General features: G+C 48.1%; 2 protein-coding genes across 2 annotated transcripts; one reads left to right on the forward strand and one right to left on the reverse strand.

Annotated features, from left to right (window-relative positions):
* The first annotated feature begins 2,432 nt into the window (after positions 1-2,432).
* Positions 2,433-5,121, forward strand: EGR2 (early growth response 2). Its single transcript, XM_063133293.1, has 2 exons — positions 2,433-2,673; positions 3,851-5,121. Exons 1-2 carry the CDS (start codon positions 2,496-2,498, stop codon positions 5,119-5,121), a joined length of 1,449 nt encoding a protein of 482 aa, XP_062989363.1. The 5' UTR covers positions 2,433-2,495.
* Positions 5,122-15,187: 10,066 nt separating this feature from the next.
* ADO (2-aminoethanethiol dioxygenase) lies at positions 15,188-17,350 on the reverse strand. Its single transcript, XM_063133075.1, has one exon. The coding sequence runs from the start codon at positions 17,315-17,317 to the stop codon at positions 16,493-16,495; it is 825 nt and encodes a 274-aa protein (XP_062989145.1). The 5' UTR covers positions 17,318-17,350; the 3' UTR covers positions 15,188-16,492.
* Between the last annotated feature and the right edge of the window lie 4,296 nt (positions 17,351-21,646).

Genomic DNA, 21,646 nt, shown 5'->3' on the forward strand with positions numbered 1-21,646 from the left:
GGCCAATTAAACTGATGCCCACAAAATGTACTCGCTTTGAAATTCCTGTTACACAACAGGTCCATAAACATCGAATGCGGCCTTCAGAACCCTGAATCTGCCTGCTCACTTGCACTCTCCTCTTGGGCCCAATCCCCACTACCAGGCCACTCAGAGGGAGAATGTGAGTGAGCAAGTGAGAGGATGGAGTGGCTGCTCTATGCTGCACTGCTCAGAGAGAGAGAGAGAGAGAGACAGGGGTGAGAGGCATCTTTCCTGCTTGCTCTCTAGGAAGCACGGTGGGCCCAATCCTCAATCTCGTGATGCCCTGAAATAAGGTAGGAGCAGCTGCTGTCCTCTTTTGCTTGCACACTTCCCTGCCTGCCTCCAGATACAGCAAAAGCCAAAGGAGGATGTGCTGTTTGGGAAGGACCTGGAGGGGTTCCTGGCTGGGGAGTCCCTCCCCACCCCCAATTCCAGCCTCCGCTGAAGGGGCAGCAGGAAGGAGAAGAGATTGCTATTTATTCTAGAGGTTTCGACCGCCTCTCCTCACCAATCGGCTCCTTTCCCCTTCAAAACAGAAGTGGCAATGCTTTGCACCCGTTTTCAAATCCTTGAATCCGGTTGTCTTTTTCACTCTGGTTATGTTTACAAAGGGGGGAGGGGGATCGGACTGAAATCCAACACATATTCATGGGCAAGAAGAGATTTCTAATCGACATTTGCAGATCCTAATTTGAGCTATGCCCCAGCCCCTGGGCCTATTTTGAACGCTAACCCTCACGTGGGGGCGGAAGATCAAGGAGAAAATGCCTCTGAACATAGGCAGATTACCTGTCCGTTGCCAATGAGAAACTACAACCAGACCCCAGAAACATCCAGGGCTAGGAAAGAGACTTGAGGGACAGTCCTGAGCCCCAGCACTTCTTCAGTTTAGGAAAAAAGGCGAGTAATCGTTGCAGATCACCTAACCTGGACCGTAAGAAGTTTGTGATCCTGTATGTGGCAGCACTGGAAGACTACTTTAAAGCAGTCAAGCCACCTTGAATGCTATTTGAGGTGTGGGTGGGTGTGTAAAGGCGGGGTATAAAACAAGAAGTTGCTTCTATGAGAAACTAGGTGAGTAAAGAGGAGGGAACGGGGGTCTCCTCTAGCAGCGAAAGCCTGCCTGCCCGACCCATCGAAATCAACGCTGCTTCGCTGGTCTGAAACGCCTTCCTGATTCATTAAAATCAGGCGGGGATGGACATGTGCGGTTTGGAACCAGCTCACGGCGAGATGGGTCTGGATTGCATTTCATGAAGTCTGGATCGCCCACATGAAGTTTCTCAGCAGGCGGCTTGGGAGGATATAAACTGCGCGGGGGCGACGCGGCGAACACTCGCGCCGGGACCAAACAGCCGCCGCTCCGTTCCGCTTGGCTCACTTCCTTCCAACCGCTCCTCCGAGCGAACAGCAAACACACACACACACACACCCAAAAAATTAAAAATAAAAGGTTTCGTTTCCACGGCTGAGAAAAACGGGCGCAAAGTTTCCACCCGAGCAGCGCATCTAACTCATTCATTCTTATCCGCACATCTTTCCATCACTAATTTTGAAAAGTAAACTCGGGCCCAGGGCCGGGGTGGGGAAGGAAGGAAAGAAAGAAAGAAAGGAATAATCCGATTTCCTGAATGTAGCTATTTTCTGACTCGTCCGTCGCCTTGCGGTTACGAGGTGCCAAGAAAGTGAGTGGGGGGTTGCGGCCGCGGCCGTCTCCGACCCGATCCGTTTTCTTTCCGAAGTTGAAGTTTCCGGAAGGACTCCCAAAAAGGCAGTAGGGGAGGTAACCGGATGCTCGCCTTTTTAGGAACGGGGCTCAGCAACCGGAATCCCCCTCTCCCCGGGGCTGCAGAAAGCCACCCCGGAAGACCCCCGCCGGCCCCGATCCCAACTGCGCGCTGCACTCACGGCACGGGGCCGGGTGCCCACCCGCCATCCTGGCCGCGCCATCCCCGGCCCTCCTCGCGAGCCCCCGATCCGCCGGCCGCGCACAAGTCCGCAGCTGCTGCGCGCTCCGGAGAGCAGGGGGCGGAGATCCAGCCACTCAGGGCGCGCCATGCTAATTCCCCCTATGACGAGCCTCCCCGGCCCCCCTTCCCCGTTCCTCAGTCCTTATATGGGCAGTGACGTAGCGGGCATTCACAACCTCCCAATAAATACTTAGAGCAAGACTTTCCATCTTCTGAGAGCTGCAATTGATTAAAACGGCTCGACAAGGGACACCGACTGTTACAACAACATTACAGCAACTCCTGGGGCTTTGATACAGGACACTATCAGAGGGGGAGCGTGCGAGCGAGCGAGCCGGCGCCTTTCTTTAACTAGAAAGTCAGGCGGTGGCCGCGGCAGCAGCAGCAGCAGCAGCAGCAGCGACGGTGGCTTTAACCCTGGAGGAGCAACACCCCCTTTCCCTGCATAATCATTACACCCCGGGCAAGGCAGGGCTGTTTTCACTGCTGTCTGTGGAGCAAATGATGACGGCCAAGGCGGTAGACAAAATCCCAGTCACTCTCAGTGGGTTTGTGCACCACCTGCCTGAAAGCATTTACCCGGTGGAGGAGACCGCCACCCCACTGCCAACATCAGTGATCAACTTTCCCAATGGTGACTTGGGAGGACCCTTTGACCATCTGAGCGGTGTGACAGGAGGTAAGCCGCCCCTACCCCCCTTCCAAAGAGAACCTTTTAGTTTGGATCTTGGACTGGTGGTACGATTTGTGGCGGGTGGGTGGATGGGGAGGCCGAGGGGTAGAGACAGCAGGACTTTGAGTTTGGCGCTGATGCTTCACTGGAAGCAAAATTGGAGTTGTCCAGGGTTTTGCCTGAGTGTGCGTGTGTGGCACAACCTGTTAAATGCAGACAGAACTAGCTGAGTTGTTAATAGGCAAAAAGGCAGATCAAAGCTGCAACCTGCCCACCCCTCCCACTGACTTAACTGGGTGTTTTTTCACTGCAGAAAAGGACCCTCGATCTTTAAAATGGGAACTCCTACCAAATACTGAAACCAGAATAAATTATTCTCCTCATGCCCTTCTGAGGTGCTGCAATGAATAAACCGCTTAAAATTAGCGATAAACATGTATATGGGGCCAAGGGGTTGCTGTTGGGTATCCCAATGGGACTAGCTGCAGATCCTGTGATTTAGCAGCATAATCTTGTGTTCGGTTGTTCAAAGCCCCACTGTGATCACGAAGGTTTACTCTATGTGCTTTAAGCTGCCATCCCATATGCACACTGACCTGGGAGTAAGTGCCACTGAACTCAAAGAGATACTTCCCAGTAGACATGCAGAAGTTTGCACCGTCAGGGATTCTCAGGTCTATGTTTGAAATTAAAGTTATTATTTGAAGCTCACTTTTCCCTTCGAAGTGCAAGTAACTTTAAGAGGTTTATAGGTTTCAATGAAAGTGTGTAAAAGTGGATTTGTGGTTGGGTGATGTGGGGATTCTAGTCCAGAGGAACTATCTCCCGTCCGTCCCCCACCAAGAATTTCAGTTGTTTGAATGGAAGTGACAAAAGTTGGGGCGGGCGAACTTTCAAACCTCGTGCAGCCGTTTAGAGGGGTGTCTGTCCCCCCCTCCCCAGATAGTGCGACGTGTGTCTCCTCCTCCCCCCCCCCCCACGTCGTATCCCACTCTGCGTATCCAGGCGCGATCTGTAAGCAAGCGGCAGCTGTTGTGTACTATGTGTGGGCATGGAGCGAAAACTGATGCTAAGTTGCCCTGGCAGGGAGAAGACGCTGCCACGGCGCGGCGGCGACCCCTGAGGAGAGGAGCTCCGGGCGCCCTCAATGATGACCCGCCTTTCTCTCCCCTCCACCCCCCAGATGGCCTGATCGGCGTGGACATGAGCGACAAGAGGTCCCTGGAGCTGCAGTACGCCTGCAGCGGCTTCGCGCCGCCTCCGCGCAGCCAGCCCTTCACCTATATGGGCAAGTTCTCCATCGACCCGCAGTACCCCGGCGCGGGCTGCTACCCCGCCGACGGCATCCTCAACTTGGTGAGCGCCGGCATCCTGCAAGGGGTGGCCGCGCCGTCCTGCTCCTCCTCCTCCTCGGCCACCCCGTCCTCCTCCTCGGCCACGTCGTCGTCCGCCGCCTCCTCGGGATCCCCCAACCCGCTGGGCTGCCCCATGGCACCCGCCGGCGGCGACCTGGAGCAGCACCTGTACTCTCCGCCCCCGCCGCCTTACTCGTCCTGCGGGGAGCTCTACCACGCGCAGCAGCAGCAGCAGCAGCAGCAGCAGCACCAGCAGGCGCCTCCGGACGGCGCGCCGCCTTTCCTGACCGCCTCCTCGGGGCCCTACCCCCCGCCCCCTTCTTACCACCACTCCCCCAAGACGGTGACGCCCTCTGGAGCCGACGGCGGCGGCCTGTTCTCCATGATCCCGGACTACTCGGGCTTCTTCCCGCCCCCGCCGCCCCCGCCGTGCAGCCAGCGCGCCGACTTCCACGGGCCGGCGGGCGAGCGCAAGCCGTTCCCCTGCGCGCTGGACTCGGTGCGCGCCCCTCCTCCGCTCACGCCCCTCTCCACCATCCGCAACTTCACGCTGGGCGCGCCCCCTGGTGGCCTGGGCGAAGGCCCCGCGTCCGGGGGCCCCGGGGCCCGCCTGGCGCCGGGCGCGTACGGCAGCCCGGCCCACTTGCCCTTGCGCCCCATCCTGCGGCCGCGCAAGTACCCGAACCGGCCCAGCAAGACGCCGGTGCACGAGCGGCCTTACCCGTGCCCGGCCGAGGGCTGCGACCGGCGCTTCTCGCGCTCCGACGAGCTGACGCGCCACATCCGCATCCACACGGGCCACAAGCCCTTCCAGTGCCGCATCTGCATGCGCAACTTCAGCCGCAGCGACCACCTCACCACGCACATCCGCACGCACACCGGCGAGAAGCCCTTCGCCTGCGACTTCTGCGGCAGGAAGTTCGCCCGCAGCGACGAGAGGAAGCGCCACACCAAGATCCACCTGCGCCAGAAGGAGCGCAAAGTTGCCAGCGCCGCCTCTTCCTCCTCCAGCGCCGGCGCCCCCCCGCCAGGCCCCATCTGCGCATCGAGCGGCGGAGCCCCGCAGACCTCCTGTGCCTCACGGACCCGGACGCCCTGATTGTGCGGCTGCTGCTGCCCTCCGCCTTGGGGACTAGGAACTCGCGCTCTTCGTGGGGAAGCGTCCTCCCTGCTACCGACAGAGCCCGCCACTACCAGTATCTGTGTGTTTCCGTCCGTGTGTCAGGCAGGTAATCGGGGAGGGGGGGTCGCCAACCCCTGCGCCTCGTCGGGTCGACTGGGCTGCTTGAGAAACTGGATCGGGTCAGACCGGACCTTGGGAAGCGCCTGGCTCAGATCGCTATCTTCCCAAAGGAGAATGAAAAGAGTTGTGTGGGGGGTGGGGTGGGGGGTAAGGGGAGGAAAAGCGAAGGACTCTCGTGTGCACTTTATAGCTTCCCTGGCTCCCACCCGGTGAATTCAGCACCAGGGATTGCTTGTGTTACTTGCCAAAGCCGTCCAACCCCATCTCCCAACCCCCAACCCCCCCTTCAACACACACACACGCACAGCCACCACAAAACACACGCAAGATGGGCTGTTGAAGGCAGTTGAAGTGAAGTGAAACTAAGTAAGTAGCGGCCCTAAAGCCCGCTTACTGGAAGGGAATTCCATTGAAAAAGCAGTGGAAGTAAATGTGTTCCGGACTGCCTTGCTGCTGCTACTGGAGAAAACAGAAGTGCAATGAGGAGGGGGTGGGGTGGGGCGAGGCAACAGCGTGTGGCAATATCTGGCCCTATTTTTTTTTCTTTTTTTTTTTTAAAAAAAGGTACTTACCAAATTTTAAATGGTTATTTTGCCTCCCCCCTTTCCAGTGTATATTCCCCGCCTTTCTGATATTTTTGTGTTTATTCTTTTAAAACACACACACACACACACACACACACCATGCACTGTTCTCAGTCTTCTCCATGGGCGAGAAGGGTTGGAATCAAGCAGACTGATGGGAGAGGTTTAACTTATTATTTAATGGGAGACTGTACATAGGTTCTCAGAGGTCTGGGTGCATGCAATCGTGTTGAACTGTCCTTGGTGCCTTTTTTTGGGATGTCTAGACAATGGTTCGGTGGCTGCATGTTAAATTGGATGCCTTATTAATCATGATGGAAAGGAGCAAAAGAAAAGATTTGAACTCCCTGGTTTAGTACAGCTGTATATTTCTGCCTATTAATATTTGAATTTTTCTAGAAACTCTATTTTTGTATGCACTGCGCATTTTTGTGTGTGTGACTTCTTCAGTGTTGCTTTTGTAGTAAATAATTTTTTTAAAAAAAGGATCGCAGCATGTAAATAATCTTTCTAGGGCTGTCAGAGAGAATGATGGCTCCCGCACAATGGCTGAAATAGAAATTATTTCTTCTAATAAGGCACAACCACTAACTGGAACCATCCCCAAGAAAGGTGGTTTTGTCATGAATATTGTGTAAATAAATGTTTTGTGTAAAAAAAAAGAAAAGAGAAAAAACACCAACAATCCTACTCTGTCCTGTTATTAATTATCCCATATATTGAGTCACCTGGTGTATCACTTCCATGGATACTAGAGTTTTGTTGGAGGCAGAGGGGAAGGAGAACAGCCCCTTTGAAAATTCCCCTTCATAGGAAAAAATTAAATGACTTCCAAAAAAGGCAGATAAAAGATAGTTTAGTTTTGATCCCGACTTAACAAGACAGTTGTGTTTATTTGAACCTGAATCTAGAGCGTTTGTTGATACAAGATTCCCATTGACTACAATGAAACCGTGAATCTACCACTCCACATTTGCTACTCCCAAATCCCATAAAATAGCATGATATTGTGGTTAGGTCAAAATCTGGGCCAAGGAATATGCCTGGTGTTTTACAAGGAAGAGAGACTTTGGGGGAATCCTTTAAAGCAGCGTCTTGCCTTAAAACTTGCTCCGTTCCGCCCTTAACCCTGCCTCCTCTATATCAACCAGGCCTAGCAGGCATCCCAGACAAAGCAATACATTTTTGTCCCAATCCTATACATTTTTACTCAGAAGTAAGGCCCATGTATCCAGTGGGCCTTGCAGGTAAGTGTAGCCTTAAGCATAGACTCCCTCACTGAAAAGCTCCTTGCAGTGTTCAGTATCTATGGCTGGTTGGGGCATACTGGGAATTGTAGTCCAACACACCTAGAGGGCACCAGGTTGGGGAAGGCTGATCTATAACATCGCTATTGCAGACAGAAAGATCCGCAGTTGCCCTGTGCAACTCCTCTGCCTTTGTCCCCCTTGGGGGCAGGGGGGGACAATCTTGTTTTGAATTTGTGCAATGGCATCGTGCCAGAGAGATACACCCTACTTTCAAGTTGTCACCCACATCCACTCTGGTAGTATGGACATCCCCCAGACTGGCTTTTCCCCAGACTGGCACCCACACAGCCAGCCATGCTGACTGAGATGATAGGAGTTGTGGTCTAACACTCCTGGAGAGGCACTAAGCTGGAGAAGGCTGCTACAAACGGTGATCTGAATCTAAGGAACTGTGAAATTACTTTAGTGGTCCCCCTCTTATGCATATTTCCTTAGAAGTAAGTCTGGGTGATTAACTAGAAAATAATCACAGATGTGCACAGGATTGTAGCTGTGCCCTGTGCTCCTTTTTTTAAATAATAATTTTATTTATTTTTCAGTATATACATATAAACAAATGTTCATAAATAAATGCATGTTCATTATACAATAACCTTTTTTACCACCCAAAATTATATACATAATTACTTTTCATTGCAGGCTTTATCTTTTATCCCATTCCCTCCCCTGCCCTGTGCTCCTATGAGCAAATACTTGAAAGTAGGCACCACTGATTTCAGTACCAGTTACTCCCAAGTAAGTTCATATAGGAATGTAGCCTTCAATTTTGTTTTTCTCAGACAGCAGCCTTCTATGCCGCAGTAGCAAACTGTAGCTATAATGCTGTTCAACACCCACCCACCCCCAAAGTAAAAATATTATTTATTTATTTATAAATAACTGGAACTGTAGGAGCATCTTGGAAGAGCCCCAGGCTTATGCAATGCTCACGTTAGCCCCTGCAGGTTTGGTGCCCAGACAGGCCTTTTCTGACTTCATACAGATTCCAGGATGGCATGATGTGACACTATGTGCCTACACAAAAAATGGGCAAAGCTTCCTGATCCCCTATGCAAAGGATTCTGCATAAACTGAATCTCTCTGTCTAGTGGCACTTGAGCACTGAGGACTTCCCCTGCTAGTAATAAATAGAAATGTTAATGCAAATGTGGGTATTTGAGTCATTACTGTTCCGTGATTTAAGGCAAGCTAATTTTAACAGGCTCAGGAAATAAAATACCACACCGACCAACCCTGCGGCCCACTCGGGGAAAGGAGCGTTCAGGGCTAGGATCTGCAAGGAAAGGGCCCTGTGGCTTCGTGAAATGAGCATCACGGTACAACGTTCAGAGTTCCATTTCAAATAGGTCATGGGTTTAAATGTCTCTTAGGCAGAACTAGCCGTGAAGAGACATGAAAACGGAGTGGAAACAGCAATAGCTCTGTGATCTAATCTTTTTTAGATCAGCCGTGTAAATAACTCCACAGAAGTTACTGGCCTGCAAACACTTTCATTTGGCTGACTGCCCCCCCCCCACATCTGCTGTATGTGTAGCATTAGGGTGGGCATCAAAAGGTTGGCCTCATCAGGTACTTGCCAAGGCCCAGGCCCCAGCAGGGCCCCCACTTTCACTTCAAGGTTCTGATCCTCCACCACCTTGATGTTGGAGAGTACCTGGTCCATTCTGTCCATCTCCCTGGGAGGTGGTGCTGATTGGGCCCAAAGAAAGAGGCAAGTGAGCAGATGAAAGAGGAAGTGGTCCCACTCAGATGGGCATCTCGCTCCAAAACCAGAGCCAGCACTGCACGTTTTAAAAGAGAAGCTACCTACTTCCATAAAGCCAGAGGGCGCAAAGCATGTGGCTATAGGCAAGCCTGGCTAAGACAGGAATTTCAATGTTTGGGTATCATTTCTGGTGCTGCAATTTTATGTTTATCACCCATAACACTGTAGGCATTTTGAAGGACAGAAAGTGACATAGGGATGGCTCACCCATGCATTTGCATCACTTGGCTTTTCTCTCTCTTTCACACGCACACTTTTTCAGTCTATGACAAAACAAATAACCTCACATATTGTTGTTCAGCTTGAAAGGAAGAGTGTTTCTTCCTGCACCCAGAAATTGTTCTCTCATTTCTACAAGGAATGATCTAAGCTGCCATATCAGAATAGTTGTCTGTGTACACTTAAAATGCATTCATTACCTAGAACCAGGGAACTCTAGCAAACAGACTTGGACTTGGGTTCTAATCCTTGGGTTCTAATCCTGGCTTCTGTGTGGTCTATGGCAAATCAACTTGTCTACAATTCTTATCTGTAAAAAATTGGCCTGCATTATGGAACTGATATACCGATAATGAGATAGGGGACTATTGCCACCTTAAGATGGAGTGGGCAGCTTGTGGCCCTCCAGATGTTGGATCATCCCTCACCACTGGCTATGGCAGTGAGGGCTAATGGGACTTGCAGCCCAACAACATCCAGAAGGGTACAAGCTGCCCACCTTTACCTTAAGAGGAAGCTGTAAAATAAAATAAAATAGATGTCTTAAGAATTGCAGGCCCACTAGATGTATTAATGCTATCTTTATATTGCTGCATTATTATTATTTTTTAAAGGAAGTATCTGAGCAATTCTTTTAATTCATATGGGTACCATACTGTGTTTGGTTGAAATAAAACCTACAGGCGCATGAAACACTCTTTTAGGGCTGCAACTCAGACTGAGGCCACAGCTAGACCTAAGGTTTATCCTGGGATCATCCAGGGTTCTCCCCTGCCTGAGCACTGGATCCCGTGTGTGTCACCTAGATGAACAGGTTTGACCCCTGGACGATCCAGGGATAAACCTTAGGTCTAGCTATGGCCTGAATCAGCTGAAGTCAAAACAGCCCATGTTTTGAACTAGATAACACCATATATTAAATAAAATCATGAATGCCAGATCTCCATTTTTGATTGCATTCACAGGCAGCTTTTTGTCTCCTGCTATGAAACAAACAATGCAGTCATAAACCACAATGAACTGGCTTATTGGTTAAATGCCTGAGCTGTAAGCCAGGTAGTTCAGCAGATCAGATCAGCTATGAATGGAGGGTGTAGCCTTAGGTGAGCTGCTATCCCTCAGGACCCTGACCTCCCAAACTGTAATAAGGGGAATATGGTAAAAATATTGTTCTACTGTTGTAAGGATCAGGGAGACTATGTATTTAGTCTTCAAACTTGGGCAGACAGTAGATCTTCAGCTATTTTGCTCTTCATCTCCCAACATTACTGACCATTGGCCATACTGGCAGAAGCTTCTGGGAATTAAAGTTCAAAATATATGGAGATCTACCTTCTGCCCACCCCTGAATTAGAGATGTTTGAGCATCTAGGAAAACTGTTTATATTAGGAAGTACCACCAATTTCAGTGAAGCTGCCTTCTAAGTAAATTGGCTTAGAATCACAATCACAACATGTCTTAAAATGTCACAACTCTAATTTAGCATGGGTAGGTGGCCCGGTATGATTGTGAAGGGAGATTAAGGAAGAAGCGGGATTTCCTCACTGCTTATTTATTTTAAAGATAAATAAGACCTGTTCAGACAACACACTAAACTGTGGTTAGGCCACTAATCCTTTTGTAGCAACTTTAAACTATGGTTATGTAGCCACCATGGTTAGGAATGGTTCATATGCCACGCTAAGCATGGTTCACATGACATGCTATGCCATAACGTTTAGCTCAAAATTCTTAACCACCGTGGCTTAGTGTGGTTAAGAAACAGGGTCACTGTTTCTCTAAGTTCAGCTCATGCTCATTTTGGGAACACTTGGCCCAAGGAGATTGGAGACCAATAGGAGTAAAAGGACTTCCATTTTCTTGACTTGTAGATGGCAGCTTAGGTGTATTTGCCTGGTCTTCCAGACTTACCGTAGGTTTGAAGAGCAGATGCTGTGACTACAACTTCCATAGGCAGCATGCTGCATTATAACCAAGACTGCAGAAGGCAGGATAACCTCCACCCAAAGTCCTCCAGACTGAACCTGTCTAGTTTTCCTTGGAAGATCTCCCTGTCCATTTAAGAATATGTTTCCAAATCATCAGTATCCATCTATGTTCCAAATGTGTTGTTGTTAAAAGCAAACCCGTTGCAGGAACTAAAACGTTATTCTACTGCTAGAGGTTCTGCCAAAATATTTGCTATCATTTCTGGAGAAGCAAGAGCACATCATAGCTTTGTAATATGTCAAGAATATACCCAAGCCATCACCATCCATGCTACACAATCCCCATTTGAAAGTTTTTGCCTAATCTCCTGGTGCCCAGCTGACCTTCCTTAGGAACATGCTGGTGTACTCTGGAATTCATTTTGGAGTTCATAGCTCTCCCAGCAAGCGAGTTTTGCATGTTACTCCATCATACATTAATAGCCTTCCTGGCTGTACAGGTGCTAGTAGTGACTTCTGCTTCCAACAAACACCTGCAAAAACCTTATGTGTGCAAACTGAAACAGCCCTGAATATGTACAGAAAATCTCTTGTCTAAAAGGCAGATACAATTCATTAGCTTGGGAATCAATTATGGTTGATCACACTGAGCACAAAACACCCAATTTCCTTGACACCAGGAACATCCCTAAAGCCAGCTTCATAGAAACGGATGGCACAGTTGCCCCTCCCCAAAGTAAGCTGGATTGGTTCCTTACCGTGGGGAAAGCCTTTGGGTTAAGCAGGTCTCGTGTGCCTTGCGACAACTATCCATAGAAAGGTTTTGCCAGAGTGATTTAAAACTGGCTTGAAGCAGATGGGGGATTCTTCAAAGAAGATGCTGCCATTTAAGTGTGTAAAACAGGCCCAAGAAAATGTTAAAATAATTCTACAAAATCCTCTTTGTATTTTTGATCTCCCAATCTTCCACCATGTCTGTTTTCAAACACATATTATGGGAATGGCACTTGGGAGGAAGAGGAGTCCCCTACTAGTCACTATAGTTAGAAGTTAGCACTGATTTTCTTTTCTTTTGAATGGCTGCAATTCTGCAACAGATCTAGAAGAGTACACTTCTGGTGTCATATGTGGAAACTGAATTCACAAAGGGGTACGAGATTTTTTTTTGTCTGACGTAGGTTTTATAAAATAAATGTAGCAGGCTGAGAGAAAACCAACAACATACTAAACACTTCTCACCGCTTCATCTCAATGAAGCGAAAGGGACTAGAAGTCTGATCCTATACAAAACTATTCAGAAGTCAGTCCTGTTGTGTTCAGTGGAGTTTACCTACCACCTCAATCAGTAATCCCATGCACTTACTTGGGAGCAAGTCCCACTGAATACAGTGACTGGATCATAGTACCTGAGGGCAAAAACAGACATTACCTACATTTTTTTCTTTTTTAGGTGCAGGGGTACAAGCTGGATTAGAACCCTAGCATGGGGAGTAGGGGGCTTTTAAGATCTGGAACAGGGGCCTGCACCTACTCTAGAGTAAAAATGAAAGGAAGTAGGTGCTATTCTACAAGACCTGGTACACACATGCAGGCAGATGTGGTAAAACAGACTCAACCACTTTACATTAGGAAGCATAAAAATGCAGTTTAGAGTGGTATAGTCCTTTGTATCAGGACAGGATTCTTACAATCTTTGGCATTTCAAGTTATGCTGAACGCGGAAGACTATTTTGGGGCTGAACCATTTCAGAATGTAGGCGAGAGATATGATTCTTTAATAATTTCCTATGGAAAAATTCTCTGCAAGGCGGAAACTAGGTTTTGCATGAGGCAGCACTCAAAAAGGTGACACCCTGCCAGCTGTCTGAAAGGGTATAAACCCAAATATTTGTACACCATTCCACAAGTTATGTTGCTTGTAGATCACTCAAAATTATTTTAGAAAGGTTCATCTGGTCTGGATCATCAAAAGTACAGATTTCATTTAGAATTTTCCCATCACATGATTTTAATGGGGGTGTTTTTGGGGTTGTTGTTTTTTAAAAAAATCAGGAGCTATTTATGTGTATCAAATTAAAGATGGTCAGTATAGATATTTGTTAAATGGTCCCCACACTTTGTATCTAGAGAATAACTTTTCCATTGGAAGTATATACTAACTTGTACTTATTTTATTAGGTATGATGAGTTTAAACATTGCTTCTAAGGTGCAAACGAATACATTGCTACGGTTCTCTCTTCAGCAATCTGATGAAGTGACTATACACAAACATTTATGCCCAAATAAATTTGTTAGTCTAAGGGGCCACAAGACTCTTCGATAGTTTTACTGTAATAGACTTAACACGGCTATCCTCTGGAAATTCCTCAGCAAATACGACTTCTATGAATTGTTAGGGCAAGTTCCCCTCCCCATAACCCTCCAAGGGACCCTGCCAGTCAGAAAGTGAAAATCAGCACTTATACACACCCCTCCCCATTTAGGAATGGAAACTCATTCATGGGGTTCGTCACATCCTTGCCTTGGTCTGTAGTAAAATTCAATGATGTCATGAAACCACAATAACCAGAGTACAGTATGAATAGTGTAGACTTAACATCTCTGAGCACATATATTTAATGAACCTGAGTTTCAAATATTTGTTTGCTGAATATGAAAACTCTTACATTTGTTAATTTTCAGATAGAGATATTGGAAATGTGTTTCGTCTGTCCGACTCAAACAAGTTTCTTTGGGGCTCCAAATACCTGTCTTTTAACCACAAAGTGATCTTTTAACCATAGGGTGATCAATAGTGGAATTTGTGTCACATTCAGGCTGGAATCCTATGCACACTTACCTGGGAGTGAACCTCATTAAACTCAATTAGGACTTACTTCTGAAAAGACATGAATGGGACTGCACTGTAAATTAGTTATAAACAATTATATTCTTGACTCCAACTTAAACAATGGGGTAAGAAAATCATGACTAATTGATTACAATGGAACTAAAACACAACTAACTTAGTCTGGATCCAACCCAATGTCTGTACTGAGGAGTTCTATCATAATGCCTCTAGTTCTCTGAAAATCTATTGTCTCTATCCAGGCTTTCAATCCTTCTGTCATCCTATGTTGCTATTAGCTCTATTAAGAAATGATTTTGCTCTCTGAGTCCTTTTTGCTGTAGAACTGATTGTGGCACCCCTTATGAATAAAATTTGCCAAATCTTGATAAGCTTTTGTTCAAAGGTGCAAAATCTGACTGCAATGAAAAACCACAGAACACTAAGCAAGTTTGTTTGTAAGTAGATTTCCACACAGCCTCCATACTATTTTAATCTGAAATTCTGGTAAACCACTGTATATTATATCATTCATCAAATGGAGGTTTGTTTATGAAGTAGGATGTTGCATTTCCTCCATGATCTTTGGAGGCAATTATCAAAACAGAAAGCATTAAAATACATTTGAAACACTTGTGCAAGCACCTCGACAAAAAAAAAAAGCATCACTGTTACATTTGCCATTAAAACAGCAAATGAACAAATAATGGAAATCGTTCCATAGAGGCTTGTATGAGACTTAATGAACTAATCATTCAACAGAGATATCAATATAACCATTGATCTTATTATAGTATATTATGTTCTATAGGATTGACAAATTTCCCATAGTATAAACAACATATCTCTAGAAGAGAACCACCCCCTTGTTTGTGAAAATGCCACAATACCAATGCAGGAGGTATAGCAATTCCTTTTTCCTCCTCTTTTAATAAATGTTGTGCTAAGTAACTCTACAAATAGTAAAAAAGGAAAACTACATTACTTAAGTACAACATCTGTTTACACAAAGTTTATAATAGATCTGTTTTAAAAAAAAAAAGCAAAGAGGTCAAGCCAGAATTTACCTGGAACTATATTTTGTAAAAGGTTCTATTCTATACAAGACTTGTGCCAGAAATAAGACTATTACCAGTGATTGTGAAAAACACCATCTGTTATTGTGTTGCATAATGCTACCCTTCAAATACAGTGAAATGAGTCTTTGGAGTGAAATCCGCTAGAAGAATGATCACTTTATGTTGAACAACTGTCATCACTTTATGTTGAAAGAAACGCACAACAGAAAATCAGGAATTCTCACTTTTAATATCTAAAAAGCATTCTCTTAACACAACAGTATGCGGTGTGTTTTTAAAATTTAAGGATCATCTCTAAACCGGCAGCATCCCTATATGGGATGAAAACATTTCAACCATATCACAAATTGCTCTCTGCTCCATCCAATTTAGTATCTTGTTTCTTCAGCATAAATTTCCTCCCATATCCATCCTGGTGGGAATAGAATCATGTCCTCATCAGATGCAAAAGATTATCCCACTGAATCAACATGGGAATTGCTGGGAAATTATTTGGACTTTTCACAGGGCACATAATTAGCAAGAGAAGAATTCTTATTGCCTTTCTTTCTGTAGCAAACAGGGCAGGGGGAGGAGGTTAAGGTTCACAGCCTAAAGTATAGCTGAATTAAGCAGAATAGTGTGTAAGTGTTGGGGGTGGGGGGGCAGTCAGGTGCCCAGAAGTTTGAACATTACTAGTCTTTTGTATCTTCCCATTAGTTGGTACAAATAAATACAACGGCACCTGGCTGCTTTGCACCCATAGAACTGAAGAGGAAGCCTCCCGATTTCATAATTTCCCTGCAGGAGGGGATGCAGGATACACTCTGTGTCCTGAGTGGATGGCGCAGTTTCTCCCAACTCCATGCAATTCCGAGACACACGCACAGCAAAGCAACACAGTCCATATCATTGGCCTGAAGAGGAGATGGGGTTTGTCAGATTAGTGTTCTCAGCTTGTGTGCTGACTAGCAAGTGGGTGCTGGGATTGGGGAAGAGAGGAAGAGGAAAGAGAACCAAAAATGCACCCCACGAAAACTCCTTGCACGTGGTACCATTTGAAATATGGGTTTGGAAGCGGGCAGGGGGACGACCAGCTTTCCTCCTGTAATTTTTCATGGAATATGGACGCCATGTCTGCAGATGCCTGCCCACGGTTTCATCTAGCCAATGGCCTTCTCTTCTTGACACCCCTAAGAACTTGTGCCCCAGGCGGCGGCACACACAGGCCTATCCCCAAACACACGTGGAACACAGGCATGATGCGCAGTCTGCCCTGTTGGCGCACAATAAGTATCTCCTGGCTAATGTTCTCCCTCTTCCTCCAAAAGCATCTGGCCCAGGGAAAAGGCAGGATACTGTGGCTTGGAGATGCCCGGTGCAGCATCGTCTCTCAGAACATGGGGGTGGGGGTCCTGCTGGCACTGGCTCCCCAACCCTTCAGGATGGGCACCAGGGAGGAGAGGGCTGCTTTCCTGGCCCCTTCCAGTGGTCCCGCTAAGGCGCAGCAGGCAGGGGCTTGGGGGGGGGGGCTTCACGGCGACACCCCAGGCCCCTGGTAGGGCTCGCTCCCGCACCAGAAATCCGCCGCCTGGGGCGTCTCGAGCAGCCACACCTCCTTGGGCAGGCCCTGGTGGTGGTCGGCGGCCGCAGGCGGCAGGCTTTGCCCGTCCCCGAGGCAGTAGTAGTGACAGTCCCGTCCGTGCTCGGGGTCGTAGGGCGGCGCGAGGATGTCGAGGAAGGCGGCGGGCCCGCCGACGGCGTCGATCTGGTGCAGGTTGTCGGTGTGTGGCGACAGCAGGCAGGGCGGCGAGGCGGGCGTGTAGAGCTGGTGCGAGCGGAGCACGCCGCGGTGCCGCCGCCGCCGCGGGGAGCCCGAGCCGGTGCGCTGAGCTGCCGCCGCCGCCGCGGACCCAGAGCCGGAGGAGGCCCTGCAGCCGCCGCCCGCCGCCGCTCCCTCGGCGTTCCCGGGGTCGGGAAGGGCGTCGAAGCAGGCGATGCGCAGCGTGCCGTAGAGCACCTTGAGCAGCCCGTTCATGCCCGGGTGGTCGTGGAGCGGAATGCAAGCGCCGGCGCGCAGCACGAACACGCCCATGCTGAAGCTCTCCGTCTCGCAGATGTGCATGTAGCTCACGGGCGGCTGCACCGGCCCCGGCACCGCCGACGGACCCCGCGCCGCCAAGCGCAGGTCCTCGGCCCGCACCTCGTTCAGCAGCTGCTGCAGCCGCTGGAGGTTCTCCGCGAAGCGCGGTCCGTTGCCGCCGGCGCTATTGTTACTCTTACCGCCCGGAGGGCGGAACGTCACTCGGGCCTGCCTGGCCACCCGCTGGATCAGGGAGGCCATATTGTCGCGGGGCATCGTGCCGCCGCCGCCGCCGGGCTGCCTCCCCGCAAAGGACGCCGCCAGGTTCTTTGCGCACGCGCCGCGTCACCAGCCCTCACAACCCCCCGCCTTCCCTGCCTCCGTGCATTGTGGGGATGGTAGTTCTCGTCCTCTCTTGGCCGCTCTCGGTGCTGCTTCGCTCGATGGGATGTCGGCCACCCGCAAGGGAAGCAAATAAAATAGTCTTCAGCGTAAATGATAAATGGCGGAGAGTTTTCAGCAGTCAAAAGCTACGGTCGCTATCCTCCTCCGCCTCCTGGGTGGAAACTACAAGTCCCATGAGGCTGGAGGCTCTCTGACCAAGCGCGTCTTCCTTCAGAGGTGAATGGCTTCGCGGTCCGCTGGCTCTCAAGAGCAGGCGAGCGGCGTAGCCCGAGATGGCTTCTTTGGGCCGCAACCGCGTTTTAATCCTAAAAAGATGACCCCCCACTTTGCCTGCGGGAAAACTCCCGTGAATAGGAAAACGTCAACAGTCTTGTTTAAAGAGGGCGGCCGGGTATCTGGTCAGTCATCCCAGGACGCCAAAAGACTTCTCACCCGGAAATATTCTGTTTACACCTTGGCTAAACACGACCTTTGCTTCTAGAGAGCACAATCCTATGCATGTTTAGACAGAAAAAAAGCCCTGCAACTCCCAGCATTTCCCAGCCAGCCTGGCTGAGAAACGCTGGGAATTGTAGGACATTTTGCCCTGTTTAAACATGTATAGGATTGTGCCTTAAGGGACAAACACGTTTGTTGAACTTGGAAGGAACGCGTGTTGACAACCGTTGAGACAACCAGGACACACTCCATATACAGTTTTCAAAGGCAGGATCTACACTACTGCTTTAAAACGGTTTATAACAGTAGTGACAACTGTTGGGGCCCAGGACACACTGCATATACAGTTTTCAAACTGTTTTCAAAGTGTCATATCCTGCTTAGTAGATCTGTGTAGATTAGGGTTGCCATATGTCCCGGAAAACAGAATGTCCCAATTTCCAGGAGATTCTGAAATGTCCCGACCGGCTGGGAAATGGTCAAGCTGGCCGGAGAAATCCTGACCTCCAAAATGGTGCCTTGGGCCTGCTCTAGAGCAGCAGCAGCAGAGAAAAAGACGCATCAATCCGGCGCCTTTTCCAGAGCATCACCGCTCCTCCACAGGCTTATCTGAGTCACTCACTGTGACTCACCTTGCGGATGCGTAGAAGAGGAACAACAGTGAGGAAAGGCGCACGTGCTCTCCTCAGGCTACCTGAGTCCCAGGCAACGCAAAGGAGTTTGGTGAGCTTGGCTGGTTGTGGTCAGACCTTTAGGGTAAGAGCAGGGCAGAGCTGCTGGGTTATTTATTTCGGGGAAGAAAGAGAGTATTGTGGGGGAGAGGAGGGGGGAGCAAGTGGGGGACGAGGGGGTGGAGGAGAGGAAAGGAAAGGAGAGAGGGGAGAAAGGAAAGAAAAGTCACTCCCCCCCAAAATCACCCTTCAACAATCCACCTCCTTGGATTTGGGTTGCAAGTCTCAAATCTGTTACTTGGAAGTAAGTTGCAGTGAATTTAAGATGTCTGGTTTTACAGTTGTTAATGTTTTAATTGAAAAATTGGGCTTTCCCTAGACCTTTACGTATTGCTCAGTTTTTTAAAAAAAATGCTATCCCCCCCCCACCCCTGAAAAAAATTGTCCTGGTTTTGTGGATTCAGAATATGGCAACCCTAGTGTAGATGTAGTTTGGTACATATCAGGAATGCTGAATTTCATGATTTGGTTTGTACACTTAAACTATTCTGGTTTGTAGTGTAGCTCCAATCCAGCGACATGTGGCATACTCTTTCCAACTGATTTTACATGAACAAGTCATTTTTTTCTGTGAGAATATAACTGGACTCCGGCACTTAGTTTCAGTTCCTATCACTAACAACTGCATTACTTTTGATGTCAATCTTAAATCCTACTCTGAATGCCCTCCCCAAAGAAGCTTATCTGGCACCAACATTGTGGTCTTTTTGGTGTCAGGTGAAGACCTTTGTATTTTCCCAGCTTTTTACCCCTTCAGTTTTAAAAATTATGTTAGTGGGTTTTTAAGACTTTGCGCTGCAGCCGGCTTTTATGTTGGTTCCTACTTTGGTTTTATTCTGTTTTAAATGTACAACTTTTATGTTATGTTTTATTATGTCAGTGTGTTTTACGGCTTTTAAGGTTGTTTTTGCGCACTGCTTAAAGAGCTTTGGCTAATGGGCAGAACAGAAATGTAATAAACAAACAAATAAATTACTTCCTTGAAAACTAAGAACCACAGCACATCATAAACACTGTCCATGACATAGAGCAGAGTTGCAGAACTTCAGGCACAGGGCTAAATCTGGCCCATCACCTTTCGCTCCAAAAGGCTTAGGACTCATCTACACCAAGCAGGATATTCCACTAAGAAAGCGGTATGAAAGCGGTATATAAAAGGCAGGAGCCACACTACTGTTGTATAGCAGCATTGAAGTGCACGGCAGGATCTACACTACTGCTTTGTAGTTGTACTGAAGTGCACTGACAACTGTTGGGGCCCATGACACATCTACACCAAGCAGGATATAGCACTATGAAAGTGGTATGAAAGCGGTATATGGTATGTGTCAATGGGCCCCAACAGTTGTCGGTGCACTTCAATACAGCTGTAAAGCAGTAGTGTGGCTCCTGCCTTTTATATACCGCTTTCATACCACTTTCATAGTGGAATATCTTGCTTGGTGTAGATGAGCCTTAGGCCACAGCTAGACCTAAGGTTTATCCTGGGATCATCCAGGGTTCACCCCTGCCTGAGCACTGGATCCCCTGTGTGTCACCTAAATAAACAGGTTTGACCCCTGGACGATCCAGGGATAAACCTTAGGTCTAGCTATGGCCCTAGTCACCGATAGAGCTTCAGTGGAAAATATGCTGGCATTTTGGCTCCACCTCTTTTGCCTATGACCCCACCCACCACTGAATGTAGCCCTTGAGAACTTCTCCAAATAGAATGGGCTAAAAGAGATTCTGCACCCCTAACATGGAGGATCGCTGCACTGGTGACTGTGAGAACTGGCCTTTTGCTACTAATAAGATGGCACTGAATAGAAATAAATGTAGCAAAGCAATCACTCATAATCCCCACGGAGGAGTTGCCCTTGATTGCAGATCACTTGCCAACAGTCTCTGAAGCTGGTGAATCATGAAGGGCGCAATCCTATTGTGTATGCCCTTGATGCTCCACTGCTCCTCCTCCTGTTCCGCACTGGATGCTCAAAACCTCCGAGTTCGGAGGCTTACAAACATCCAGTGCACAATTGTCGCCTCCCCATTCCTCCTGCTCTGCATTTTTACTAGACAGGCTTTTAAAAATTACAGGGAAACACGAGAGTGTTTCCCTTTGTTATAGGCGATCAGTGAAAAGAGCATTCCACCATGTTAAGGCCGAAATTGGGGGTGGGTCATACTGACATTCATAAAATGGTAAATGTTTCACCAAGCTTTCTGAAACGGAGACCTGCCAGAAAGAAATGCTGGTTTTACATACCCTGCGCATTTCAAGAAGATTTGTGAAATATTGAGGGCAGGGTGGCAGTTCAAAGTTTGAAAATGGGGGAAACCTCTCTGGCTCAAAATGGCTTTCTATTTCCGGGTGGTGATGATTTTTTTGTTCACTAAAAGCTCCGAATTGGGACCCTTACCCTTCAAACCAGTGGTGGGATCTTGTTCCCCTGTTCTTCTAGTTGGTGGAATGGCTTTTCTTTTTTCAAAATTCGCTTCCATTGTTTTTTAATGAACATTTCTTTGCCCCATTAAAGTGAGTACAGACTCATAACTCCTAAATGGAGCATGCTCAGTAGCGTCGCTCTCCCCCTCCCCCCTATCTCAAATAGATTGGAATGTTGGAAATAAGATGGCTGCCTGGCTGAAATAAGATGGCCGCCTGGCTCATTTAGGAGCCATTTCCTTCTGCAGATAAGCCAAGGCCCTGTCTGGGCCCTCTCCTTCCTCACAGTGCTGTGGAGGCTAGGGAGGGAGAGAGAAACTATCTGCCTTGCTTGGAGGGAGGCCCTTCCCTGGCCTCCAAGGAAAAAGAAAACCTGGCTGGCTCAGGTAGGGGTTTGATTGACTTTGTTGTGTGTCTGTGATTGTGAAGAGGGAGGTGTGTGTGTGTTTGAAGTGCTGGTGCATGCTTCTTAATTCAAAGTAAAAAATATATGGCAAACTTTCCTTTGGGGTGGCAGTTCCTCACCCAAGCCTCTTAAAGTTTAAACTTTATGGAAAGAAATATTTTGAGACTAGGAATGAGAGGAGGTTAACCCTGGCCTAT

The sequence above is a fragment of the Elgaria multicarinata genome, chromosome 8 (assembly GCF_023053635.1).
Source record: "Elgaria multicarinata webbii isolate HBS135686 ecotype San Diego chromosome 8, rElgMul1.1.pri, whole genome shotgun sequence".
Lineage (NCBI taxonomy): Eukaryota > Metazoa > Chordata > Lepidosauria > Squamata > Anguidae > Elgaria > Elgaria multicarinata.